This window comes from Oryctolagus cuniculus, chromosome 4 (assembly GCF_051225735.1).
Source record: "Oryctolagus cuniculus isolate XC-2025 breed Fujian yellow rabbit chromosome 4, ASM5122573v1, whole genome shotgun sequence".
Lineage (NCBI taxonomy): Eukaryota > Metazoa > Chordata > Mammalia > Lagomorpha > Leporidae > Oryctolagus > Oryctolagus cuniculus.
This window is the reverse complement of record NC_142870.1, coordinates 169,485,897-169,499,063: the sequence shown is the minus strand read 5'-3', so window position 1 is coordinate 169,499,063 and position 13,167 is coordinate 169,485,897. Positions and strand designations below refer to the sequence as shown.

The following is a 13,167-nucleotide window of genomic DNA, read 5'->3' as shown; positions in this document are numbered from 1 at the left end:
CCGCAGTTGAGGCCCTAGAAGCAGGGCTGTCTGTGCTCCATGCTGGGTCCAATTCGGATTCGCCTTTGCAGCAGGTGTCCTGGCAGAGGCCCTGTGATGCCGTGGGTGCTGAGGCCTCCCTTCTGGACCAGGGATGTCGGCCTCTAGGAATATTCTCTGACCCAGCATTGGTTAACTCCCTGGTCCCTGTCTTGCCCCTGCTGCTTCACTTTAGGTCATTGCTTAGTTTCTTTCTTTAAAAAAAATAAATGATTTATTTACTTGAAAGGCAGAGTTACAGAGACAGAGGGAGAGACAGGAAGAGATCTTCCATCCTCTGGTTCCCTCCCCAGAATGTCCAGGTCTGGGCCAGGCTGCAGCCAGGAGCCTGGTGCTCTATCCGGGTCTCCCAGGTGGGAGGCAGCGGCCTAAGCATTTGGGCCATCCTCCATCTTCCGCTCTCCCAGTCACATTAGCAGGGAGCTGGATTGGAAATGGGCAGCCACGGCTGGAACCGGCGCTCACACGGGATGCCGGTGCTGCAGGCAGAGGCCTACACTGTGCCACGGTGCCAGCCCCGCTTCAGGTGGTTTCTGATGAGCACTTGTTTGTGCACGAGCAGGCTCAGCCCGAGTCTGGGCCCTGTTTTGCTGAGGCGATCTTCACCTCGGGTTTGTTGTTGCTGGTTTGTCTTGGTTTCTCTTGTTGTTGGTTTTTCATGGTTCTGTTTTTTGACTTGATGTCGGTTTTCCATATATGAAGCTGCTTCAGAATGCTTGTGGGGAAACGAAATGCAAAGACAAGTTGATCTTGCTGCAGACATTTTGAATCAGTACCTAGTTTTCTCATGTTTCCATGTTTCTTTGTTATGTGTGGACGTCAGTTTTCTGTGACTAGCGTGTGTGATGCATTGTGTATAGGATTTGACCCCTAGTGACCCTGCGCAAGGGCTCTACCTGCCCGGGTGCAGACTCCTCCTTTGGGCCGGGTGCTGGCAGAGGCGCTTTGCGGGGTTCCTGGAGGTCTCTCGTCTGCCGTCACGACAGCTGCTCGTGTTCTCAGTCCCGAAGCCAGTTCCCTCCTCTCAGGTCGAGCTTTGCTGTGGGCAGAGGCAGCTTCTTGCTCATTCTGATGTCCCAAGCATCACCGCCACGCGTGGAGTCCAAGGGTAACCGGTCCTCCTGAAGTGCTCCGGAGCACTCACGCGTCTCTCTTGAATCCTTCTCTCCCCAGTACTTTGGCTTTGTGCTGTACCGAACAACGCTGCCTCGGGACTGCAGCAACCCTACACCCCTCTCCTCACCCCGCAACGGAGTCCACGACCGGGCCTACGTCGCGGTGGACGGGGTAAGAATCGTCTCTGCCCAGACAGGGGGACGTGTGGCCTGTCTGTGTGACCGTGCGCTTGAGCCCTTGACTGACCTCTAACCTCAGGCGTCAGCCCTCTCCCTGCCCCTCGCGTGCTGCTGCGGCCTCACGTGTGCCGCATCCACACAGGACACACCCGCACCCATCTGACCCCTGATGGCTATGCACAGGGCCACTCTCACCTGGCCTCCCTGTCCCAGGCTGCCGTCACTGGCTGACCAGTGTTAACCTTAAGTGCCTTCTTTCCCCGCGACGGGGTCCATTTCTACTTCAGTGTCGTATGCCCCACTGTTCAAGCCCACTGACCTGCGTGCCACCATCCTGCACAGGAAATCGCCCCTGTGTTCTGCAGGGTCACTCACAGTTGTTAACAAAAATCCACAAAGAGCCTTGTTTCATCACAAAATACGGACTTGTTTTGGGATTTCCACTCATCTCACTCCAATCATGAAGGAACACACGGAAGATTTTGCCTGACCAAGAAAACTTAAAATGTTCCGTCCTCCTGTCACCGGCAGCCTTCATGGCAGCGGGACAAGTCGTTGAGATCTGTGCTCTCTTCTGATGACCTTACCTTGGCTTCCAGGTTGGGAGTTGTCTTAGGGACTTGGGGTTGGCCTGAAGTCAGTCTTTAAGAATCTGACCTTTTAAATATTAGGAATATGTTGCTGATAAAATACCCGCCGTTTGTCCTCATCCTGTTACATAAGTGTTGTGCTCACCGGATCAGAGCAAGTGTTTTGAGGTGAGAATACTCCACCTACCTGATTTTATCTCACTTCTCTGATTTTGTGTCATCTCTCCATGTTATTTGGAAGCCATTTCTTTTTTTTTTTTTTTTAAGATTTTATTTATTTGAAAGAGTGACACAGAGAGAGGAGAGGCAGAGCCAGAGAGGGAGGTCTGCCATCCGATGGTTCACTCCCCAATTGGCCACAATGGCCGGAGCTGAGCCAATCTGAAGCCAGGAGCCAGGAGCTTCTTCAGGGTCTCCCACGTGAGTGCAGGGGCTCAAGGACCTGGGCCATCTTCTACTGCTTTCCCGGGCCATAGCAGAGAGCAGGATCAGAAGAGGAGCAGCTGGGTCTCGAACAGGTGCCCATTTGGGATGCCGGCGCTTCAGGCCAGGGCGTTCACCCACCGCGCCACAGCGCCAGCCCCTTATTTCTTAATGGCTGACTTCTGTGCTGTGGGAACACAAGGCCGTCCCCTCTGCTAGGAATCCTCTCCTGGAATTTTGCCTCTGTTCCCTTCCCACTAAAAACAGATGTGCAGCCAAGCAGCCCAGGCACAGGGACCCAGCCTAGGCCTCTCCACACTTTGAGCTGTGGCTGGCAGTTTCCCTGCGCAGGAAGCAGAGACTGGCGTGGAGCAGGGCACCCGAGTCAGTGACATGAGCTGAGGGCCATCGTCGCAGTCCCTGCAGGCCAAGTGACTGCACGCAAGAACTCGAGCCCGCCACCGCCCTCTGCTCCTCCTCCCCTCCCTGGGTTCAGTTCTCACGTGGCCTTGAACCCACAGATTCCGCAGGGAGTGCTGGAGCGAAACAGAGTGCTCACGGTGAGCATTCAGGGGAAGGCTGGAGCCAGGCTGGACCTCCTCGTGGAGAACATGGGGCGCGTGAACTACGGCACAGCCATCAACGACTTTAAGGTAGGACAGGCTACACCCGGGGACTGACAGGCCTGCAGGCCTGAGCGCCTGTCGCATCTGTGACAAACTGCAACCCATTAGCGTCGCAGTACTAAATAAATTTCCTTTAAGGTATATGTTATGAAATGATCAGCACAATCAAGACAGTTAACACCAGAGAGTCATTTTTTTTAAATATTTATTTCAAAGCCAGAGTTGGAGGGAGGGAGAGACAGAGAAGGAGAGACAGTCCATCCGCTCGTTCACTCCCCAGATAGCCTCGATGGCCAGGGCTGGGCCAGTCCAACACCAGGAGCTTCTTACAGGTCTCCCATGTGCTTGGGCATCTTCCACTGCTTCTTCCCAGACCATTAGCAGGAAGCTGGATCGGAAGTGGAGCAGCCAGATTCTAACCAGCGCCCATATGGGATGCCAGCATTGCAGGCAGCAGCTTTACCCACTGCACCACAACCCTGGCCCCACAGTCAGTTTTGTTTTTAAGCACACGCCCTTTTCCAAGTTTGGTGAGGAAACATAGCCCGATTTGTTCTGTGGCCTGCATGCAGGTGTTTGGATGAGCTGAGTTCCTCTGCAGGTTTGAGAAAGTGCAGTTTTGCAAACAGATGCCTGCCTTGTCTTTGAGTGTGGTCATCCTATAGAAAGCAGGAGGAAGCCACACCACCGTGCTTTTCCTCAGCTCAGAATACCCACCCTGCTCGCCAGAGGCACTTCCTTACCCACAAAGCCAGCTGAGGATCTGGTCTGCTCTTGTGTGGGCCTGGGGGGCCACTCCAGGAGGGACTCTGAACAGTGCACGCCTCCTCCTGTTGCAATGCTTCTCACCAGCTTCCGGGCTCCGGAGCCTGGTGCGCCTGGGTTCCGAGGAGCACCTTGAACATGCTTTACCCTTGGGAAGCTCCCTCTGTGAGGCGCTTTGCCAGCTTCAGAGGAGTGAGAATGCAGGCTCCCTGGGGCTCTCAGAGGGCAAGGACCCCACTGCACGAGGGCAGGCAGGCGTCTGGGGCTGTTTCCTGACCCTCGCGGGCCAAGCAGCTGTGCTCTGAGGTAGCTGCCACGCATGGGCCACCCTTGCCTCTGATGCAGCCTCTCTTGCTGGCCTGTGCTCAGGCCATCATTAGTGGCCTTCTTGCCCGGCTGGCATGGACCACACTAAGCAGAAGTGACCAAGACTCTATTGTGTAGTCTCAGGGTCCCTGCTTCCCAGCAAGGAGCTGCTTAACGCTGGTTGAGTTAATTAATGGGCAGTGGAGGCTTCGCGTCAGAAGGTACCCTGAGACTAATCTGGGGTCCCCTAGGGAAGGAAGAGTTCCATGTGAAAGGCAGGGAAGGCAAAGTGAAGAGCCAGGAAGACTCCAGCCCTGGCCCCCGGAAGACAGACAGAGCCACTTCTAAGTGCAAGTCCTAGCTTTTCCCTCGTCTGCAGACAGCACAGTGTTCTCTGCTTGGCGCTCACAGCAGGTGGGTGCACTCAGACCTGGCCGTCCCCGTGAGGCCTGCCAAGCTGCCCAGAATCGAGACAAGCTCCCGGGTCTGCACAGGGACAGAGTCCGCGCCCTCACACCCTCCCATCAACAGTGGCCGCCCTGTCTCCTCCCAGTTCACTTGCTCTCCCTCCTGTCTCTCCCAGTTCACTTGCTCTCCCTCCTGTCTCTCCCAGTTCACTTGCTCTCCCTCCTGTCTCCTCCCAGTTCACTTACTCTCCCTCCTGTCTCTCCCAGTTCACTTACTCTCCCTCCTGTCTCTCCCAGTTCACTTGCTCTCCCTCCTGTCTCTCCCAGTCACTTACTCTCCCTCCTGTCTCTCCCAGTCACTTACTCTCCCTCCTGTCTCCTCCCAGTCACTTACTCTCCCTCCTGTCTCTCCCAGTTCACTTGCTCTCCCTCCTGTCTCTCCCAGTCACTTGCTCTCCCTCCTGTCTCTCCCAGTTCACTTGCTCTCCCTCCTGTCTCCTCCCAGTTCACTTGCTCTCCCTCCTGTCTCCTCCCAGTTCACTTACTCTCCCTCCTGTCTCTCCCAGTTCACTTGCTCTCCCTCCTGTCTCCTCCCAGTTCACTTACTCTCCCTCCTGTCTCTCCCAGTTCACTTGCTCTCCCTCCTGTCTCCTCCCAGTTCACTTACTCTCCCTCCTGTCTCTCCCAGTTCACTTACTCTCCCTCCTGTCTCTCCCAGTTCACTTGCTCTCCCTCCTGTCTCTCCCAGTTCACTTGCTCTCCCTCCTGTCTCCTCCCAGTCACTTGCTCTGCCCTCCTGCGTTCCGTCTTCCTTTCTAGCAGCGGCCCTGAACCCAACACTGAAGGCCGGGGCTCAGGGTCAGGTGCTCCGGCAGCTCAAACCTCCCTTCTGTAGAAGCGGGAAATCGGGCCTTTTATGGCGACACCCTGACCTCTCAGAGTGTGGGAAGTTCGCCCCTTCCGGAGCAGGGACTCAGCCCTCAGCCAGATCCATGTCACTTCGATGTCCCTCGTCCCCTGCTGGGGCCTTTTCCCAGGAGTGCAGGACCAGGGTGCAGAGGCCCTCAGGCTGTCGCCAGCCCCCTCCTCACTGTGCTAATTCTACTTTGCAGGGCTTGATTTCCAACTTGACCCTGGGTTCCTACATCCTCACAAACTGGACCATCTTCCCCCTGGACACCGAGAGGGCAGTGAGCAGCCTCCAGGGGGACTGGGGTGGCTGCCAGAAGGACGCCAGGGCCTGCAGCCCCGGGAACTACACACTGCCAGCCTTCTACACTGGGAACTTCTCCATCCCCAGCGGGGTCCCGTCCCTGCCCCAGGACACCTTTATCACGTTCCCCGGGTGGACCAAGGTAGGTGTGGGAACTCCAGGAGGAGTGCTGATGACATGCTGAGTGACGGTGCGGCACCGAGGGTTTCTGTGGGCGTTCACTCGTCTCCCAGGCGCAGGGTCGTGGCAGGACCTTAAGGATTCGAGGGCCAACTTGGTGGTGTCACTATCTGGCCCATTTTCATTGACCGACCACTTCCGTTAGTGAGCGATGACTTTGCTGCTTCCTCTAAGAGTTGAGGCCTCTTGTGCCCTGAGTCGAGGGACGTTTCTTGGTCGTGAGGAGATTCTGGCCCTGGGTAAGGGCGACTCGTGGCGAGAGTCTGCTGCTTCTCCAGCCATGGCAAGCTCTGTACGTCCAGCTCAGCCCCGCCTGCACGACTCTTCTCACCTCCCCATCGCTCTCTCTCCTGCTCTGAAGACGTACGTGTCTTCATCAACTCCCTTTCAAGTCCCGTGTCCATTCTAGACGATCACTTGTTCAGGTTTTTATTCGGTGCCATGTGCTAAGGATACACTGATGAATGAAACCAGACACGGCCGCTGCCCTCATGGAACTTCCGGTCTAGTGGAACAGGTGGCCCTGTATCATACAGCCACACATTTTTTTTTTTTTTTAAACAGGCAGAGTTAGAGAGTGAGAAAGAGAGACAGAAAGAAAGGTCTTCCTTTCCATTGGTTCACCCCCCAAATGGCTGCCACGGCCAGCATGCTGCGCCGATCCAAAGCCAGGAGCCAGGTGCTTCCTCCTGGTCTCCCATGGGGTGCAGGGCCCAAGCACTTGGGCCACCCTCCACTGCACTCCCTGGCCATAGCAGAGAGCTGGCCTGGAAGAGGAGCAACTGGGACAGAATCCGGCGCCCCAGCCGGGACTAGAACCCGGGGTGCTGGTGCCGCAGGTGGAGGATTAGCCTAGTGAGCGCACACTGGCCCAGCCGCACAAATTAAACACAAAACCGCATCTGTGAAGGGTGCTGAGAGGGGAGGGCGTAGGGTTGATCATAACGGAGGGGTTTAGACTTGTCAGGAAGGCCAGGGAAGCCCCTAAGGGAGTGGTGTTTGAGACATGAGGGGTGAGCAGCATGGCACAGAGGGGCCCTGTAGTTGAAAGGGAAGTGGTAAATGCGGAGACTGCATCCAAGTGTTGTCATTATGCTGAGACACACGCAGTAGAGGAGTGACGTGGTGATGTGGTGTGGTGACGTGACGTGGTGATGTGGCGTGGTGACGTGACGTGGTGATGTGATGTGATGTGGCGTGGTGACGTAACGTGGTGATGTGGCATGGTGATATGACACGGTGATGTGGCGTGGTGATGTGGCGTGGTGATGTGATACAGTGATGTGACGTGATGTGGCATGGTGATGTGACTCGGTGACGTGACGTGATGTGGTGTGGTGATGTGACACGGTGATGTGACGTGGTGATGTGGCAAGCCCTCCGGCCCCAGTATGCAGAACGGGTTGGGTGAGGGCACTTGCAGATTCAGGTTGACCACCTAGGGAGCTGGTCCGTTGTCTGATTGGCCAAGATGGAGGTGACATCGGCTGCCTGGACCGTGTGTGACATTAGATGAGTTGCGATGGGGGAGGGTGTGTGATAGGGGGGGCCGGTTGGATGTGGCGGCTCGAGTAGAGGAACTCGTCTCACAGAGCCCTTGGGGTCCTGCGCTGGGCCCAGGGAGGGAAGCAGCCTCAGAAGGGGACTTGGGCTGGGAGGGGGGACCGGGACCGTGAGTTCAGGTGCAGACAAATGGAGTCCCGGGCTGTCTGGGTCATTTGGGCTGCTCCAGGAACACAGCAGAAAGTGCAGCTGAAGCGAGCAGCAGACCTGTGTCTGGTCCCTCCGCGGGACGCTGCCTCGTGCGCTGCAGGGCCTTGTCTAAGAGCGCTCACCGCACCCTGGGCGCTGCCCTGTGGCCTGATCGTCTCTCCTCCGGAGACCGTCACATGACCATGAACTTGGGGGAGCACAGCTGAGACAAGGTCCTGGCGGGAGGCTGCTGGAGCTGTGGGCTGGGGAGTCGGAGGAGGAGTCTGGACGGGGAGGGTGCGTGTGCAGTCCTCCATGTGTGGCTAGTGTGGGCGCCATGGGAGGAGGAGGCCCCGCAGGGAGCGAGCGGCAGGAAGAGGAATGAGGCTGACCGGCGAGGGACACAGTGACAGTGAGGCGGAGGGGACAGCGGGGGAAGCGCCGTTTGTGCCGCCAAGAGGGTAAACAAGACGGGCACGGTCTTCCTGCTGGACCGAGCAGCAAGGAGTCCCCGGGGTCGGTGGAGCGAAGCCTCTGCCAGCCCACGGCACTGTGCTGAGCAGGCGGGACGGGAGGGAGCCCGGAGCAGGCCAGCCCACGGCACTGTGCTGAGCAGGCGGGACAGGAGGGAGCCAGGAGCAGGCCAGCCCACGGCACTGTGCTGAGCGGGCGGGACGGGAGGGAGCCCGGAGCAGGCCAGCCCACGGCACTGTGCTGAGCGGGCGGGACAGGAGGGAGCCCGGAGCAGGCCAGCCCACGGCACTGTGCTGAGCGGGCGGGACAGGAGGGAGCCGGGAGCAGGGGCAGGGGCGCTGGAAGACTCTTCTTTCTCTCTGTAACCCGGGACCTTTTTTACCCTTAATGATTATGGGGTTTTTAAAAAAGATTGATTTGAAAGGCAGAATGGCAGAGAGAAAAGGAAAGAGAGAGAGAAAAGAGAGAGCGAGAGAGAATCTTCTATCCACTGATTCACAAATAGCTGCCGTGAGCCAGGCCAAAGGCAGGCATTGCCCTAGCGTCCTGACAGGCATTGCCCTAGCGTCCTGACAGGCATTGCCCTAGCGTCCTGACAGGCATTGCCCTAGCGTCCTGACAGAGATCTGGCTCTGAGGGACGGGAAGAAAATACGTTGACAGCTGGAAGGGGAGAGGGCAGATGACACAGGGGGTTAAACAAATGCTTTTATTTATTTATTTTTGCATTTTACTGATTTCATCTACCTGAAAGGCAGAGATCTTCCACTGCTGCCTCACTACCCAAGTGCCCACAACAGCCAGAGCGGGCCATGTGGTCATCCAGCTCTTCCGTATGGGTAGAGGACCCAAGTGCTTACGCCATCATCCACTGCCTTCCCACGTGCACTAGCTGGAGCTGGAAAAGAGCAGCCAGAACCCAGACTGGCACTCGGACATGGGATGCGGGCACCCATGCTGTGGCTTAACCTGCTGGGACACAATTTTGCTTTTACAAAGATGTTTATTGAAATCTATTTTCATAACCATGCTGTTTGGAATATTTTCTAATTTCCTTTATGGTTTCTTTTTTTGACCCAGCAACTATTTTATTTTATTTTTTATTTATTTATTTATTTATTTTGGACAGGCAGAGTGGACAGTGAGAGAGAGAGAGAGAGAGAGAGAGAGAAAGGTCTTCCTTTTGCCGTTGGTTCACCCTCCAATGGCCGCCGCGGCTGGCGAACCACGCTGATCCAAAGGCAGGAGCCAGGTGCTTCTCCTGGTCTCCCATGCGGGTGCAGGGCCCAAGCACTTGGGCCATCCTCCACTGCACTCCCGGGCCACAGCAGAGAGCTGGCCTGGAAGAGGGGCAACCGGGACAGAATCCGGCGCCCTGACCGGGACTAGAACCCGGTGTGCCAGCGCCGCAAGGTGGAGGATTAGCCTAGTGAGCCGCGGCGCCGGCCCAGCAACTATTTTAGAAGTAAGTTGTTGAATTTCCATGTAAATTTGAATTTTTAAATCACATCTTATTTTTTTATTTCTAATTTAATTCCTCTATAAAAATTATAGAAGGAGAAAAATTTTCATGACCTTGGGTTAGGCAAAGCCTTCTTAGCTCCAACTGCTAAAGCATAACCCTTAAAGGAAAAATTGATACATTGTACATCATCAAAATGTTAAATGTTTGTTCTCAAAAGACATTAAGAAAATGAAAATCCAAGCCACAGACTGGGAAAAAAAATCATTTTCAAATCATGTATCTAACAAATATCTTGTATCTGGAGTGTGTAAAGAACTCTTACAACTCAGTAGTAGGAAGAAAATCCCAATCAAAAAGTGGGCAAAGGTGTTGAACGGAGTTTCACCTCAGAAGTGTATGAACAGCCGCCACGAAGTAAGAGGACTGAGAGTGTTCGTGCTCAGCATCATTGATCGTGGGAGAAAACCGGGCAAAGCCTCGGTGAGATTCCGTCTCATACCCGCGGGGTGGCTGCCGTTAGGGACAGCAAGGTGTGGTCAGGGCGTGGCGAGAAGGGAGTTCGTGTCGCCAGTGGGAATCTGCTGTGCACACCGCGCGCACTGCGGCAGTTTCCTAGAGTTGACAGGGAGCCGGCACCGCGGCCGCCGTAGCCCCAGAGGACACGAAGGCATGTGGCCTCCTCTGGGGCTGGAGGGTCTGCTCTAACATCAGTCGGCGGTGGTGGCGGGACAGCCCGCGTGGCCAGCACGTGGCCGACGTGACTCTGGAGTTCCAAGCTTGAAGAGAAGCCCACGGGCTTGTATCCCCTCAGTCCAGACATCGCCCTGTTCTTTGAAAAGAAGCAGTAACGCCCCTGCCCCTCACCCTCCTCTCTCGCTCGTCCAGCCCTGCCCCGTTGGCCTCTGCTGATCCACTTGTAACAGCACAGCTGGGACGCCTCTCCAGAGCGGCCACCGTGACCCCGGCCCCTCTGCCGCCAGCCGCCAGGAGCACGGGTGCTCTCCAGCGGTCCTGGTCTCTCTCCCGTCGCCCACTGGCCCTCCCCCGCCCCCTTGAGTGCGCTCAGGTGGGACTCCCTGTGCCTCAGCTTCCTGTCACTTCTCTGCCTGCCTCCACCCTCACTTCCTGCCTCAGGAGGAAGTCTGAAGTCTCCATCCCTCCCACATGCTGCCTGTCTCGTGGCCTGTCCTTCTCTCTGCCAGCTCCCTTTTCTTAGCTAAGTGACACCACGGGCTCGGGGTCCTGAAGCCACAGCCGCTGTGGATCCCGCCCCTGGTGTCTAGCAAGTACGTTTCTCTTCCTTCCTCGCCTCATCTCCGCCTCCTTAGAGGCCGAGGTGCAGCAGTGGAAGAGCGTAGGGCGCTCTGGAGGTCGGGGAGGTGCACCTGTCCAGGTGTGGAGGTGTCACACGTCACACCCGAGTGCTGGCCCAGGCTTCCCGCCCGACACCTTGCAGACATCGCCTGCTGAAAGTGCCAGCAGGGACGCCGTGGCGGAGGGATGTGTTATCGCAGGTGCAGATGGGCACCGGAGCCTGGGAGAGCTAAGTCACGGGGACTTGTGCGCAGGCAGGAGGCGGGGGACAGGTTCCTGAGCCCCAGGTCGGGGCGTGGCCTGTCCTGAAGGCCTGTGTGAAAGGCAGGCAGTTTTGTGCAGGGCTTCCCAGGCAGATGAGCTCGAGCCCATGCCTGGGGCAGGCTCTGCTACGACTTGTTTGTTCCCAGGATCTGTGTGATGGAAACCCAGTCCCTAACGTTGTAGGTCAGTTGCATTTGGAGTGGGGCCTGTGGGAGCTGATCAGTGTTAGAGGAGGCCACGGATGACAGTGGTGGCTTTAGGAAGAGGCCTGAGCTAGTGCCGTGTCTCCCCCGTGGCACGCCCTGCACCAGTTTAGGACGCAGCCCGGAGGCGCTCACCAGTGCCGCGGCCCTGCTCTCCAACACGGAGCTACACAGCCCCGTGCTCCAGTAACAGCCCTGTCCGTGCCGTCCAGGCACAGCAGCAGGAGGAGGCTTAGGACACGACGCCTGTCACGCTTGGAAGTACACACGCACAGTATTGGTGGAGGCCTCAGGGGGTTCAGGCCCCGAAAGCCCACTTGATTCGCATGGCCACTCGGGAGCCTGAGAACACACGTCATAGCAGCACCACTCGTAGTAGCCAGAGATGGACAAGCAACGCCCGTCTACTAAAGACTGAACGAACAAAATGCAGCGGACTGCCCCTCAGCGAGAAAAGAGGGCGTGCGACGACGCGGGCAGCGGGCAGCTTATGTGGCAGTGAGGGAATAAACGCAGTCGGTGCCACGGCGGGCCGCCCTACACAGAGAACAAATGGGAGCAGGCCAGAGTCGCCCACAGGCTGGGGAGGGGGAGGGAAACAAAGGCAGTACCTGTGTCAGGCAGAAAGAGGGGCGAGTGTTCGCGCACCGAACAGTTGAGCGGCAAGAAGACAGGCAGAGGGGCTGGCGCTGTGGCGTAACGGGTGAAGCTGCCGCCTCCAGTGCTGGCATCCTGTATGGGTGCTGCTTCACTTCCAGTCCAGCTCCCTGCTATGGCCTGGGAAAGCAGAAGATGGCCCAAGTCCCTGGGCCCCTGCACCCACGTGGGAAAACCTGGAGGAAACTCCTGGCTTCGGATCAGCGTAGCTCCAGCCGTTGCAGCCAATTGGAGAGTGAACCAGTGGATGGAAGACCTCTCTCTCTGTCTCTCTCTCTCTCTCTCTCCCCCCGCCTCTCTCCCCTCCCCCCCGCTCCCTCCCTCCCCCACTCTTGCTCGCTCTCTCTTTCTCCCTCCCCCCCCCTTCTCTCTCTCTAACTCTGAGAGAGAGAGAGAGAGGTCTTTCATCCACTGGTTCACTCCCCAGGTGGCCACAATGGCCAGAGCTGCGCTGATCCGAAGCCAGGAGCTTCTTCCGGGTCTCTCGCGTGGGTGCAGGGACCCAAGGACTTGGGCCATCTTCTTCTACTGCTTTTCCAAGCCATAGCAGAGAGCTGGATCGGAAGTGGAGCAGCGGGCCCAAACCGCTGCCCATACGGGATGCCAGCACTGCAGGCGGTGGCTTTACCCGCTATGCCACAGCGCCGGCCCCGGAGATGAAGATTTGTGGTTACCCAGAACAGGGAAAGGGAAGTGACTGGTAAGGCATAGGTTTTTTTTTTTTTCTAATTTACTTATTCGAAACAGTGACAGAGAGGGACATCTTCCACCTGTTGGCTCACTCTCCAAATGGCTGCCTGGCCAGGACTGGGACAGGAAGTGGAGCAGCCTGTATTCCAACCTGTGCCCCTATGGGACTCGGGCGTTGCGGCTACCCCACAATGCCAGCCCCTCCGTAGTGTATGTAAAACCACTGGATTGTATGGGCTATGAATTACATCTCATAAAACCACACACACACACACACGTACTCACGGCCCATCTGGGAGATCAGTGGGCCCTGGCGTGATAGGTCTGAAGATCCTGGGGTGCACATACGTCAGTCGCACATCACACAGACCATGTTCTCTGCCGTGCAGTGGCCTACCCCTGAGGACTGTCCGGGGCCGACTCCGGGGGTCCCAGATGCTCAGCCGACTCAGATCCCTCCCCACCGCCCAGCATGCTGAGTGCTGGCCTCTGGGAAAAGCGCTTTGGCAGTGGGAACGGTTAGGCAGCTCCAGCCATTCCTAAGGCTGTGCGCCTCCGGCCTCCC

The 13,167-nt window shown here is 57.0% G+C and overlaps 1 protein-coding gene across 1 annotated transcript in view; it reads left to right on the top strand.

The window, feature by feature from the left end:
- Nucleotides 1-13,167, top strand: part of GLB1 (galactosidase beta 1) — a 97,145-nt gene that overhangs the window by 75,466 nt on the left and 8,512 nt on the right. The window contains exons 13-15 of the mRNA XM_051818535.3: nt 1,213-1,326; nt 2,869-3,000; nt 5,564-5,806. Of these exons, the coding sequence (XP_051674495.1) occupies nt 1,213-1,326; nt 2,869-3,000; nt 5,564-5,806 (489 nt within the window). The remainder of the gene's footprint in view (nt 1-1,212; nt 1,327-2,868; nt 3,001-5,563; nt 5,807-13,167) is intronic.